Source organism: Vespa crabro, chromosome 3, assembly GCF_910589235.1.
Source record: "Vespa crabro chromosome 3, iyVesCrab1.2, whole genome shotgun sequence".
Taxonomy (NCBI): Eukaryota; Metazoa; Arthropoda; class Insecta; order Hymenoptera; family Vespidae; genus Vespa; species Vespa crabro.
The window spans coordinates 4,992,947-5,006,769 of record NC_060957.1 but is presented as its reverse complement, the minus strand read 5'-3'; the positions used below and the strand labels follow the sequence as shown (position 1 = coordinate 5,006,769).

General features: G+C 37.8%; 1 protein-coding gene across 11 annotated transcripts in view; it reads left to right on the top strand.

The window, feature by feature from the left end:
• Positions 1-13,823, top strand: part of LOC124422480 (protein trachealess) — an 85,205-nt gene that overhangs the window by 68,869 nt on the left and 2,513 nt on the right. For 7 of the 11 annotated variants that reach the window (XM_046958954.1, XM_046958956.1, XM_046958955.1 and 4 more), the window contains 10 exons: positions 4,150-4,388; positions 9,574-9,650; positions 9,751-9,840; positions 11,243-11,435; positions 11,525-11,646; positions 11,766-11,959; positions 12,303-12,359; positions 12,432-12,538; positions 12,622-12,769; positions 12,887-13,011. In XM_046958954.1, the coding sequence (XP_046814910.1) occupies positions 4,150-4,388; positions 9,574-9,650; positions 9,751-9,840; positions 11,243-11,435; positions 11,525-11,646; positions 11,766-11,959; positions 12,303-12,359; positions 12,432-12,538; positions 12,622-12,769; positions 12,887-13,011 (1,352 nt within the window). The remainder of the gene's footprint in view (positions 1-4,149; positions 4,389-9,573; positions 9,651-9,750; positions 9,841-11,242; positions 11,436-11,524; positions 11,647-11,765; positions 11,960-12,302; positions 12,360-12,431; positions 12,539-12,621; positions 12,770-12,886; positions 13,012-13,823) is intronic. The other 4 variants (XM_046958957.1, XM_046958964.1, XM_046958962.1 and 1 more) reach the window with 1 other exon arrangement.

The window sequence follows — 13,823 nt, the reverse complement described above, 5'->3', positions numbered from 1 at the left end:
GAATGGCGAGGTGAAGATCAGTGACCGCAGTTAGGTGTACGAGTCAAGCCATTGGGAGAAGGTGTCGCCGTGGTAGTTGGTGCGTTGCCTGGCTCACGTTCCCGGAAGTTAAGACATGAGAATGTCCGGATACGAGACGTGCACGTGAGACCCTTGGAAGACCTCTGGTTTCTTCCAACTCCGAGCACATAGCATTAATACCGTATCGTAGAATTGTCTGTTTCGTTCGATAATAATTTTCCGAAAATTTCGATAAAACGTAAAAAAAATGGGACGATTTGCGGAATCGATTTCTTTAAGAGGAAAAGATCAAACGGTTAAAATGGGGCCAAGTTGAGGGAAGATTTTTACCCAAATTGAAATAGCAGGTATCTCATTTGCCTTATTGGGTTAAAAGTTGGACGAGACCACCTTGGTGGATTAAGCTCATCGGATTTCCGAGGTAGCTACTTCCATCGAAAACTTTGTCCCTTATTAAAGTCCTAAGAAGAACCCTTCCAAGATCACGAGAATGAGTCTTGGAGTGTTTTTTCAAGACGTAGCGCCGGAAATCGATGAAAAGCTTCTAACTCTCTACGTAGCATGTTTGTACATTGTACTATCATGAACGTTGACCTTTCGCGACAAGCGAGATGTAAAGGAAGTCTCTTTCGAACAAAACTGCGACTTGTTCGTGCTGGAGTAGTGCGTTTACCAAAAGTTCTCAGGCTCGACCTCCGCTCGGACACATCGAGAAACTCATCACGTAGACTTTAAACCCTCCCTTATCTGCGCGTCATCAAGAAGCAACTTCCCTTCCACTCTATCCCTCTCTCTTTTCCTTTCTCTTCTTTTACCTCTCTCTTTCGATCTTTCTTTCATCTTTTTCCCTACCTATCTCTTTTTCTCTCTCTCTTCCTCCTTCCCTCCCACCCGCCCTCTCTCCTTTCACCCCGTATGTATGTATATACATATATCCCTGTCGACGACTATTCTCTGTCCTTCGTGCCGCCATGTCTTCCTTCCTCTATTCCTCGTTGCAGCGTAATCGTAAGCATATACCTACGTGATTTTTATCAGCGGATGTAGTTTTGAATAGCTTCGTGTCTAGAGAAAACGTCCTAGAGTTCATTCAGATTCTCTAGTTCTTTTTTCAGAAAATATTTTCGGTTTCTTCGAAATTGTGTTAAGTTGTAAAGGAGCGGGGGATAGACCAAATGATCGTGTTCTCTTTCCTTTTCTTTACAATTGTAATAATTACAACTATCGGATAAGAGGGCTAGTAAGGAAGCTTTTCTTTCTGCTCATTCGATTCGAGTAATAAATTATGTAGGAGATTTGCAAGCAGCTTATGCAATCCGACGATGTAACGGGCAGAAGGCTACGTTTTCTCTTTGATAGAGACTTCTTAAGCCTCGACACGATCGTCAACCGTTGTGTCATGAATCAAACCGTAGGCCATACTTTGGTCCATTTGAAGGAAGAAACGTATCATGAATTATTCATAAAGCGGAATGAAAGCTGAATTTGAAATATAGGTGCGGACAGTTCGATACGACGGGTTTATAAAAATATATATATATCGTTATGACTAGTGTGGTGTCCATCTCTAGCAATGCGTCCGCATATCGAAAAAGGGAAATATTTTTTCCGGAAAATCGACGTTGTCGGCGAAACACAAAATTTGTTTCTTCTTTTTCTTTTTTTTTTGCTCTTTCTGTTTTTTCTTTTGTCATATATCAACTATCACATCACATAGACATTTATTTGTTTTCAACATATTTTTGGACTTTTGTTCAGAATTCCGTAGGGGGTGGTTTAGTAAGAGGGTGGTTGGTTGCTTTTCACCCCAGTATACGTTCCTCTCGTTATCGGGCGGTCACCGGAAATGACGTTTCTTTTTGTCAAAGTGCTACAAAAGCTTAGGCGTCTGATAGCCGAAAGGGCGGCCGCGAAAGAAAATTATGTCGAAACTGGAGCCCGTAACATTAGGAGCATTGTATTGTAGCGCGAGACTACGACTCTCGAGGGAACAGGGTGGGAAGGCAAGGCAAGGCAGCTTTGGTCCTTCTCCAACTCACGTTTCTGCCTCCATATCGACTAACACAGAAAGTCGTCCACACGGAGCCACGGCACGAAGCCACGGACGGAATGGGACATGCCCTCAGGTGGTGCTCCAGAGCGGCAAATGAATTGTTTAATTGAATTAGTCGACGAGCTGGTGCCACGATGCGCATTATAATTTCCGCGAGCTCAACGCTCTTTCTTTCATGTGCGGCTTTTATGAAAGCAAGTAGGACGAAGCGATCGAGTCGAAGAAAGGGAATCGGATGGTAAGATCAAAGGAAAAGAAACAGAAAAATGTAAAAGTAACCACTGGCATCACCTCTAATCTCGTCGTCTCATTGGACTAAGAATTATTAATGCCAGCCACTTGACACTCTTGCATCGTAGTAGTCGTTGTTGACTTGACCCATCGTATCTCTTAGCAGGCCTAAGTAGATGTTAGAACACGTTGCAAGAAGGGTAGAAAAGAGAAAAAAGCATGGGGGATGTAAGAAGGGAGAAAGAGGGTCCGAAAAAGAAAGAAAAGAAGAAAGGTGGAGAGAGCGATCGGTTCCGCGAGAGACTTCTATTTCTTTACCCCGAGGGACTCCCGGTAGGGCCTTGTGCTCGACTGCCGCCCAATTTCAACCAATTTGGCCGAAAGTTGGGCGTAATTTTATTTTCACACGTCTGCAGTCACCACCAACTTGTACAGTGTGCGGCTCGTTCGTGCGAAGGCAACACCAGCTATATACCATCAGCACCAGCAATAGCAGCTTCGAACCAGCTACAGTTCTTTCTGCCTACTCGTATCGTACCTCTGGGGAGATGGACCTAACTCGTGAAGGATCGTAAGAAAACGAAGGGACGAAATAGGAACGGTCTTGCTACCCACCACCCCAAAGCCACCGTCCCAATCCTTTTATCTTTGCACAATCAGCAACGAAAGGTGATTCGTGTAATCGCTCTTTGATCCATGTACCGTTGCCAGGATCGTTCTTTTTAAAAAAATTGGTAAATAAAAGAGCATCGCTGAGAAGAAAAGTAACCATTGTACGAATCTAAAAACTGTTTCATCGTTCTATGACGACTGTCTTTGGCAAATTTAGATATAAATTGGATATTAATATTATCCCTTTGGGAAAAAAGTTTTCATCTGGTCCGTAGAACTCGAGGGAGTTGGAGTGCGTTTATAAAATCAAAAAACAAGACTCCCGCGGAGCCAATGGCTCGCACCGAAGGAAACTTACCCTTACTCGAGCAGACTTTTTACGACCTTTGACTCCCGCGACAAAGATGAAAATAATAGGTTACCACAGGTTGGCGGTATTTGCACATTCCCCTCCTCGCCCCTTTCTCTTCTTTACTGGGGTTTTCGAAGAGAACGGGGGGAGAAGGATTGTCATTTTACAGTCGTTAAGCGCAATAGCGGTCTAATAAAAAGCCCATCTCGTTTTCAACCCTTCTTAAGTTGAGACGGCACATTTAATTGCGTCGCTTTAGTTTTTCTCGGATTAGTCCTTACCGGTAAACGTACCGTGAACATAGAAGAGTATTTCTTCGAAAGTACTTTTAATAAATCTCTTTAAGCAACGAAAAAGACGATTGATCGTTTCCACGTAGAGATCGTTCATTGGACGGTTTAAACGTAAAATCGGTATCAAGGGGCAGTCTACGGGGCGTGGTTACGTTACAGTGGTATTCACTCGACCACATTCACTGGCTTGTCAGCAAACACGGGCTTGATAGCGCTTGAATAATGTATGCTGCTTAAGCGGTAGCCGCTTTACCGCGTATTGCCGTATCACTGTGACATCCCTGTACTTGCCACGCCTCTTCTTCGTTACCTATTTCTCTTTGAGAGTTCGGTCGCTGGTACATCATGGTTTACGTAAAAAAGTAAAAAAAGAAAAACAATATGAAAAATAACAATGACGAGGATGACGACAACGGAAGACTTTAAATCTTTTTCAAAAAAATGATCTTTAGGTGTTATATATGGAAAAAGAAAAAGAAATCAAAAATAAAAAGGAGAAAAAATCTAGAAATGTTTAACGTTGCTTAGTTTAAGTCGATTAATCGAATGCTAGGTAGTCGACTGAGAACATTCCTTTCTGATTACAGTATCTTGGAACTGCGTAAAGAGAAAAGCCGAGACGCAGCGAGATCGAGACGGGGTAAGGAGAACTTTGAGTTCTACGAGCTAGCGAAGATGTTACCTTTGCCGGCGGCCATTACCTCTCAACTGGACAAAGCCTCCATTATAAGGCTTACCATCTCTTACCTCAAACTCCGAGACTTCTCGGGTCATGGTGATCCTCCATGGAGTCGTGATGGACCACCACCTAACAAAACTGTGAAAGGTAGGCGAATAGTTTGACCTCGGTAAATCCTAAATTACGAAATAAAGAAAAAGAAAAAGAGAAAGAAAGATAGAAAGAGAGAGAGAGAGAGAGAGAGAGAGAGAGAGAAAGAAAGAGGAAGAGATTTTTAAATTTCGTTATTTTATCCTTGTTCCTGACACATGTATATTCTTCATAGTCGATTAGATACCCACAAAGTGTATCTGCCGTTGATATTTTTTGATGGATCAGTTCTCGATCTAGGATAGGTCGAGCGACTAAAAGTTAACGGGGATCGAAAGCAAGGGCTAGTAGGTACTCTGATCGAATGGCGAAAATTTCTCTTCGGGGACGCGACTTGGAAAAGAAGTCAACCGCGTCATAATTTTGTTATAGACGATAGTGTCTCTCTCTCTCTCTCTCTCTCTCTGTCTCTCTCTCTCTCTTTCTCTCTTTCTTTCTTTTTCGTAGCACGTCTTTGTAGCGGACACGTGTCTCGTGTCTGCTACAGTCTGACAGCCGAGGGATCGTTCTGGGAAGCGTTCGATTAACTCGATTTCTGTGTCACAAGCGAGAATCAACGTTCCTTTCTTCTTCCTTTCCCTCTTCTTTTTTTTCTTTCTTTCTTTCCATCTTTATTTTCTTTTATCTCTCTTCTTCTTTCTTGTTTCCTTCGGAGATAACATTATAGGATCTCTTGATTAACGAAACAATATTAAGATGAGAAGAAGAAGGGTAAAACGAAAGATTTCGTATATTTTCGAAGTGCAGTTTTATCGGAACGAGATTGGCTCCATTTTCGTTAAATGAACCACGAAAATGAAGGAAAGCGAAGAGCGATGTTATCGTTCGATTATCGCCGACAATTCTCTATTACTATGTATCTGCGAATCTTCTACCAGTCGCACGGTCACTTCTCTTATAAAGGATATCTCGAGACAGAATCTATTGCTAGCTTGCTTACGGCACCGTTTTTCCTCGAGAACACGCGACTCATTCTTTTATACACTTCGATGAAAATTTACGCAGGATTGCCCTTTATTCTACGAAATAGTGAGGAGGAAGAGGTGAATTGATATCGTGAAAGGATCGTTTCGATAGAACCGAAATGATTTGGTACGGGTTATGTTCACTCTTTAAAAAGGTAGATAAAATGAATATGTTAACAAGAACAATTAAATATATTGAGAACTTTTAATGGCGATATATACGAACAATTTGATGAATTTAAAAAATAATAAATGTCATGATAAGTAAAAAATTATATAACGATAAAAGAACGTCTATTTATGAATTAACCTAATAGCTATAAAAAAATGGGAAAAATTGAAGCTAGGAAAAAAAGAAAATTCTGACTAGAAAATATCTACGTAAATATTTACGTTAAATCTATTTCAATATTCGTGTTCCGATTTAACAATATTTCACAAAAAATAGAAAAAAAGATTGTTTCGTTAGTTAAAACCGAAATATCTAGTATTTAGTTATTTTCAAGTGCTTTTCAATGAAATTTTAATATTCATGGCATGACATTTAAAACTTATTGTTAATATAAAAATAACAGGAAAAAAGGAAAGAAAAGAGAAATTATCGAGGACAAGAGATCGATCGACGGTAGTTTAAGAGAGTAGGTCGAGTTAATATTTGTGGTCGATGTTGGAGGTGGCAAATTCGGTGGTAAGAGAGAGAGAGAGAGAAAAGAGGGAGGGTGCCAAACACGAAGTTGTAGAGTACGTAATGTCGATAGATAGTGGGTACCTAGTAGATACGTATAAAGGCTTAGGTAGTGCGTACCCACATGGAAATCTAATCACAGCATCCCCTACGCGGGGTCCTCGCGTTACCAGCCGCCAATGTAACTAAACTAACGAAATTGAGTTAGGCGCCATTCGGGCATCGCTGCCACAACTTCTCGTCAAACTAAATCCAGTTCGCGGTCTCTCTGTCTCTGTCTCTGTCTCCGTCTCTCTCTCTCTCTCTCTCTCTTTCTCTTTCTCTTCCTCTTTCTCTCTCACTCACTCACTCACTCACTCACTCGTATACACCCTTCGTGAGTTTCCACCCTCGGAGGGCATGTCAATGGCAGAGCGTTGAAAAAAGATCTCTCGACTTAACGAAGCAAAATGCGTTAAAGATTTCTAGACACGTCTGCCGATTTAGTTTTATGCTTCTTTCTTTCTTTCTTTCTCTCTCTCTCTCTCTCTCTCTCTCTCTCTCTCTCTCTTTCTCTCTCTCTTTCTCTCTCTTTCTCTTTCTCTTTTGTTCTTATCTGTCCTTTGTTCCTTGTCTCTTGATTCTATTCTTCTTGTTCAGTCTAAAAAAATATTTTTTTTCGTGCCGTTTAACTTTGATCACCGACTAGGTTAGATACAGTAATTAGATCTTCGATTTTAAATCTAGTAGAGTTAGAGATACAATATATAAAAAGAGAATATAATATTACTTGAAACTTAAAGTATAAACTATATTATATGTTATAAGTATAATTTATATTTAGCAAATATAATATGAACTAGCAATTAATTTTATTAAAGACGAAAAAATAAATATATATCTATGAACGAATTCATAGTTATATGGTGCTATAAAGAATTAAAATTGACGTTATGATATTAAAAATTTTTTTAATGACTGCGTTGATTTAATCGTCGATAGTTTTATTTGTTTTACTTGGGTTCATTGTAATACAGACGAAGGGTGAGATGCTGATACTTCGAGTCTCGATCTACAGAATTAAATTTTAGGTTTCATTGACTTCCATAAATATTTATCAAAAAAATAGATAAAGTAAATGAAGGGATGGAAAAGTTGTGCAATTAGAAACGTTTTTAATCAAATGTAATGACGATTTATCGAAATCGAATGCATCAAGTGTTAACTGGAAAAATAACGTATGGAGTGGGCAAATTATCGTTTAGCACGTACGACCTTATGCGTCTCGTCGATTCCCTTTAGAAATAGAGGATCACTACCGGGAAATGTAACAAATTCGGCCATTTTTCATTAAATCCTGCTCCCTGGAGCCCGAACAAAAGAGGGTATGGCGTTACGTTATGTTCCTCGCTTAGGTACTATCGGCCACCCACCCTGTACCTTTTCTCCGGTGATAGTCGGAATTTCGGAAACCCTACGAATCTTTTCTTTTCGTTTTATGCGTTATTCCGACGCTTATGACACGACGCCTCATAAAAATTTTCTTTTCCTCCCAATTTGATTTTCTTCACTTAGATTTCATACGAACTACTATATATCTATATATATATATATATATATATATATATATATATATGCGTATGCACGCACGCACGCACGTACACACACACACACACACACACACATGTATGTATATATATATATATGTGTATATGTGTATATGTATATCTAAATTTTATTCTAATCGTCTATTAATAAGTGCATTATTTATTAATATACACTTTTATTTTTATCTATAAATAATAAATGATAAATTTTTTAATAAACTCAAAGATCGAAAGAAGAGACTAAAAAGGAAAATAGAAATATAGAAAGGGCTTCGCCCTTTCGATATTTTTCTACTTTCTTCAAATAAATATCGTCGAGTTACGAGGCGAGAAAAGTATACGGAACGTGTATGAGATATTTATCAAAATATTGTGATAACGGAGAATGGCAGGGGTGAGACAACGGGGAAAGATTTATGGAGGGGTCAGCTGTCTGACCGAAACACGTAGATTCCAGTATAACCAGTGTTAACTTTCGAAATTAGTAAGTGATAAATGTGAGTTAAACCGACGTAAGCAGTATTGCTTTTTCAAGATATATAGAGATATTATTATATAAGCATCTGTTATCTTTTTCCTTTTCTTTTTAACAAAATTTTTACTTCCTCCATTTCTCTTATAAAATAATAAAAATGATGATAAATATGATAGAGGAAAGAACTTAATTGTAATAAATTATATTCTAATAAAAATTTCTTCTAATTTTTCATCGAGTTGTATACTATATACTTTCTAAACGTTAATTATTAAAACTTTTTACTATTCTATTTCATAGAACGTAGATTATTAGAAATCTTGTAAAAATGATAATTCCTTTGTGATCAATGAAGATTCTAATAGATTGAATGATATTAAAAGATGAGCGGAAAAAAACAAAGGTGTTCGTCAATACTGAAATCCGGTTGGATTATCATAGACATGGTCCATATATGCTAGAGAAATATCGGAATTAACTTGTTGACGGAAAAGCCCGAAGTAAGGTTAGGTCAGTCCGACGGGCAGCCTCATCCCGATGGACTTACCAGATTAAGCGTTTCGCGCACGAGTTTGATCGAGTCTTCTAAGTCTTTCATTAAGGGAAACCAGGGAGGGTAGGATTATTATTACCGTAAGAAGGAGCTCGTCTTGTTTGTTAAACGAGGGGAAACGAAAGGCGAAAAGGGGTCGTGGCAGCATGGTTAAACCGGATGGGGTGGATGTGACTCACACCAGCCCAAATAAACTGAAGATGGCTTTCATCGCAATGGTCAATCGATCTACATCTACGACTTTATTGAATCCATTTTTGATGATCATTGTATGATGTATATATAATCTTAATTTCACCAAGAATTCTTTTGTACTCCTTATCTGAATTATATTATACTTAATTAATAATAGAAAAACATTGTTATTAAAAAATAATATTTTAATGTTTTGAACTATTTTTTCTATTATTGCAGATGAAAGCAAAATTATGATGTTTTATAAATTTATCAATACTAGGAATAAGAACTATTTCATGAATAAAAAATGATATGGTCTTTCGATGTAATAATAGTTTTTGAAGAAAATAATTCGTAACATTTTATTTGTATTACATTGTATACCTTTATTTGCGAATAATAATATTATAAATCAAGAAAAAAATATAAAATATTAAACAATTCGAACAACTTTTTTCGTTTCGGATATAGATAATCAAGTCTGCAATTATGTTTTATGATACGAATAAGATCTACCATAAAACAAGGAATATAATAAACTTATTGATAACTTTAAAAAAAAAAAAGAAAAAAAAAGTATATTATATTATATATATTATATAAAAGTATAGTATATTATGAAAAAAGTATATATTGATATGTAAGATATTCATTTAATAGTCAATTTTATCCTTGTTAATGGTCTTTTTTGATCTGTTCGGTGTATTTTCCTATATTATCATAATTTAACGTTTTGCGTAGGTACAAATCGCGTGAGGTCGGCAGCAAACGCGGCAGTAGATCATTTCGAGGTACATCAGGGTACACATATATTACAGGTACGTACTTACATGGTAACAATCAGTTCCAACGAAATGGACAATGATAATTACGTATCTACGAATAGATCTGAAATAAATGTTAAAACATTTGTTGCAGTCATTGGATGGCTTCGCGATGGCGGTCGCTGCGGACGGAAGGTTCCTGTACATATCCGAGACCGTGTCGATCTACCTAGGTCTTTCGCAGGTGAGTTTTTATATTTCTCGTAAAGATTTGTAAGTAGCGTAAAAAGGGATAGGTAGGGTTGAAGAGAAAGGAATATAAAATTCGCGAGTAGTGAAAGAGAGGAAAAGAAACAGAGTCATACATACATGGTTAGACCTTAGCGGAAAGGCAAAAATAGTAGCATGGAAGTGACGAAGGAAAGCCAAAGACGACGAAGACGAGGAGGATAAAGAGGGAAAACACGCAAATGATGGTACCTGCAGGATGGAGGTGGAAGAAGAAGGAAAGAGTACTGTCGAAAAAAAGAAAAAGAGAGGAAGAAAGAGAAAAAGAAAGAGAGAGAGAGAGAAAGAGAGAGAGAGAAAGAGAGAGAAAAGTTGATAGCGTGGAAGAAAAGGATAAGGAGGAGAGGTCAAGGGGGAAAAGAGGAGAAGGTTGTATGAGTTGGCGGCCATACTGGTTGGCACCAGGCATGACATAGACGAGGGAAGGATGGGTGGATGGAGGCGGAGGTGGTCGCATGCGGCTCACGTAGCCTCTGCACGGCGGCGTGTTCGCCATTCCTAATGCCCCGAGCTCGTGAAGGTAGTAGTAGAGTGGATGGGGAAGAGAGAGAGAGAGAGAGAGAGAGAGAGAGAGAGAGAGAGAGAGAGTCGGAACAGCAAGAGGGAGCCATTGCAAGAGAGAGAACCAAAGAGGAGGAAGAGGAGGAGGAGAAAGAGGAGAAGAGGGAAGGCGAGAAAGAGGGATATGGCGGGGGTAGGTGAGGGAGGTGACCGGTGTACCAGCTCGATTCTACGAGAGACTCTCGCGGAGCAATCAATAGGGTGTTTCGAGGATTCGGGAAACCGGTGGCAGCTAAAAACATGGCTGCCGCCATCAAGAAGACCGAACCTTTCTTTATGTCTTCCTTTTTCATTACTTCCGACTTTAGCAGAAAACTAGCCCGATGTCTACCAAAACGTTCGACTTGGAAAGATGTCTATTTCAAGGGTGGCTTATCGAATGCGATACCACGACGCATCTGTGTCCTGGACCCGCAAATGTACTTATATATATAGTGGTCTTTATAAAAGGGAATATCAAAAATGGCGAATAGTAAAGGCTAGTAACGATTAACGAACTGTTATTCGTTTTTCCGATGCACTTATCGTAGCTCATACGTACGTCTTAATACCGAGAAGAGAAGCGTGACCGACAGACGTTGGGCTTACGCGCGTCATCATCCAAGTTCGCTTATAGAATACAAATAAAGCATTGCTACATATGTATGTATCTATGTATGTACTACCAATGTACATAGGAGTATAGTAATTCGAGGAAATATGTTACGTAGATATATATCACCTCGCAACTATGTGGCTAGTTTAAGTATAGAGAAATCATCGATGAAATGAAACGAAAAAATCGATGATGATTTCAGGTAGAAATGACAGGTTCGAGCGTTTTCGATTACGTGCATCAGCAGGATCACGCTGAGGTCGCTGAACAATTAGGACTGGGTTTGGCTTCATCTGCAAGCTCTTCCGGTCCGCATTCGTCTAGTTCCGGTTTAGCTTCTCCGAGTAGTGCTGCTTCGGAGGAACATGGCTCGTCCTCGACCGCAAATCCAGACGGTATGTTTATAACATAATTGAAAGAATATTTTGGTTTTTTTTAAGTTATTCCCAACGAAAACCTGTGTATTTTGTTTTTTTTTTTACAGTGTCTTCCTTGATGTCGCTCTCAGCGAGTGGTCTTTACAAAGGTTACGATCGTGCATTTTGTGTAAGAATGAAATCCACGTTAACGAAAAGAGGTTGCCATTTTAAATCTTCGGGTTATAGAGTATGTTGAAATATGTTTAGAAAACTGTATTCCATGTTTTAAATTTTCCTTTTGTTTTTTTTTTTATTATTTCATTTCATCTCTTTTTTTTGTCTTGCATTGTACTTCATCGAAAATAGGTCGTACTACTATTGTGTCGTTTGAGACCACAATACACGTTTAGTCATACGAGAAAGACGGCCCCTCCATTGATGGGTATGGTTGGCTTGGCTATCGCACTTCCGCCACCGAGCGTACACGAAATCCGATTGGAGACCGACATGTTCGTTACTCGTATCAACTTCGATTTTCGGATAGCACATTGCGAACCAAAGTGAGTGTCTAGATAAACAATGTCTTACATTTTATGAGGATAGAATATCGAGTATTTCAAACGATTCTTTGAGAATAATGAAATTGGGAATATCGATTAGTTTGTCGCTCGATTTAATTGAATTATTATTGATCTCTTACATTTATCTATCCAGTTTATATAATTCTTTATATTTATACAAGTATTTTTAGTGCACCTTAGAATATGCAATATTTTATATGTCATTAATAATGTTGCTTGCCAACGCCATCTATCGGTAAACAATATTTTCTGCTCCCACGGTAGACAACTGTTATAGTCATGTTATCCATTGGAGGAGCTTAAAAAGATTTCTTACCCATAGATGGCGTTCTCAAACATCATTATCGGCAGTGTATGGAAGGTTGTCTATCTCAAAGGGGTAATAATTAACATTCTCTGTTAAAAAATTTAATATTTATATTCGATTAGCATGTTTTTTGTTTGTTTACAGGGTATCTGAATTATTGGATTATACAGCTGATGAATTAACGGGTAAAAATTTGTATACTTTATGTCACGGTGAGGATGCGAATCGTCTTCGAAAATCACACATAGATCGTGAGTATCCACTTTATTATTTTATTTTTTCTTTTCTTTTTCTTTTTTGATCTTTCCTATTTTCATAATGTCTTGAATTTTAGTAATCCACAAAGGACAAGTCTTAACGCATTATTACCGATTAATGAATAAAAGCGGAGGTTATACGTGGCTGCAAACATGTGCGACCGTCGTATGTAATTCTAAAAATGCTGAGGAACAAAACATCATTTGTGTAAACTATGTAATAAGGTAAGCAATAATTAATTCATACCACCATTTATATAATTAGATACAAAAAAAAATTTAATTTAATTTAATCTATTTAAAAATTCTATTTGACAAAACTCCGACAAATTTCTATTACAGCGGTCGTGAATATGAAAATCTAATTATGGATTGTTGTCAACTCGAAGACGGTGTTACTGGTGTTAAACGAGAGGATGCGACAGGAAATGATCCAGAAAATGGATCGCCTGATGCCGATAGAGGAGGTATGATTGTGTTTGTTTTCTTCCCAATAGAATTATTTTAATTCATCATTCGTTACGAAAGACAGGCAATTGATTGTTATCACCAACGTTTAAATTAAATAATTAATTTTATTAAATTCAAATTATTATGTATACGAAATTATATTAGCTATGTGCAGGTAAAACTTTCTAGTGGCATTTCTTAGCGCTGGGACAAAGAATATTAGAAAATTAATAAATCGTATATCTTGATAGCTTCCTTCTTTTTTTTATTCTTTTTTCTTTCGTTATAAATTGGTGCATAGGTTAATAATACGTTGCATTGAAACGAACGTCGCGGAATAGGTACTATCGAGAGTCTTTCCCTAACGAACTTTTGTTCCTTTGCAGGAAATGTCTGATAATGGTCAAAATTAGAATGCCACGGTACCTCCGTCATCCTGATCTTCCGAACGATCCGGAAACACACGTGAAACGCCTGTAAGGTGCTCGCCCGTGTTTAAAATATATTATTTATATCACACTACGTTTACAAGTGTTTTACTCTACCTCATCTTTCAATTCTCGTAAGCATAATCATGGCAAACAGTAACGTTCACTACCTTTTAGCGTGAATTAATTTTTAAGAAATGTATAAGTCGTTGTATATTTTGAAAAAGTAAAAATATATTCACGTGTGTTTTCGATACTATTCACGTGAGAGAAAAATCAATAGAGTATCATGTCAGAAAGATCTATCGACACATACGTATATTAATTCAGCGCTAGTATAATAAGAGAAATTAAAATATTTAACTTCAAAAATATGATATATATATATATATATATATATA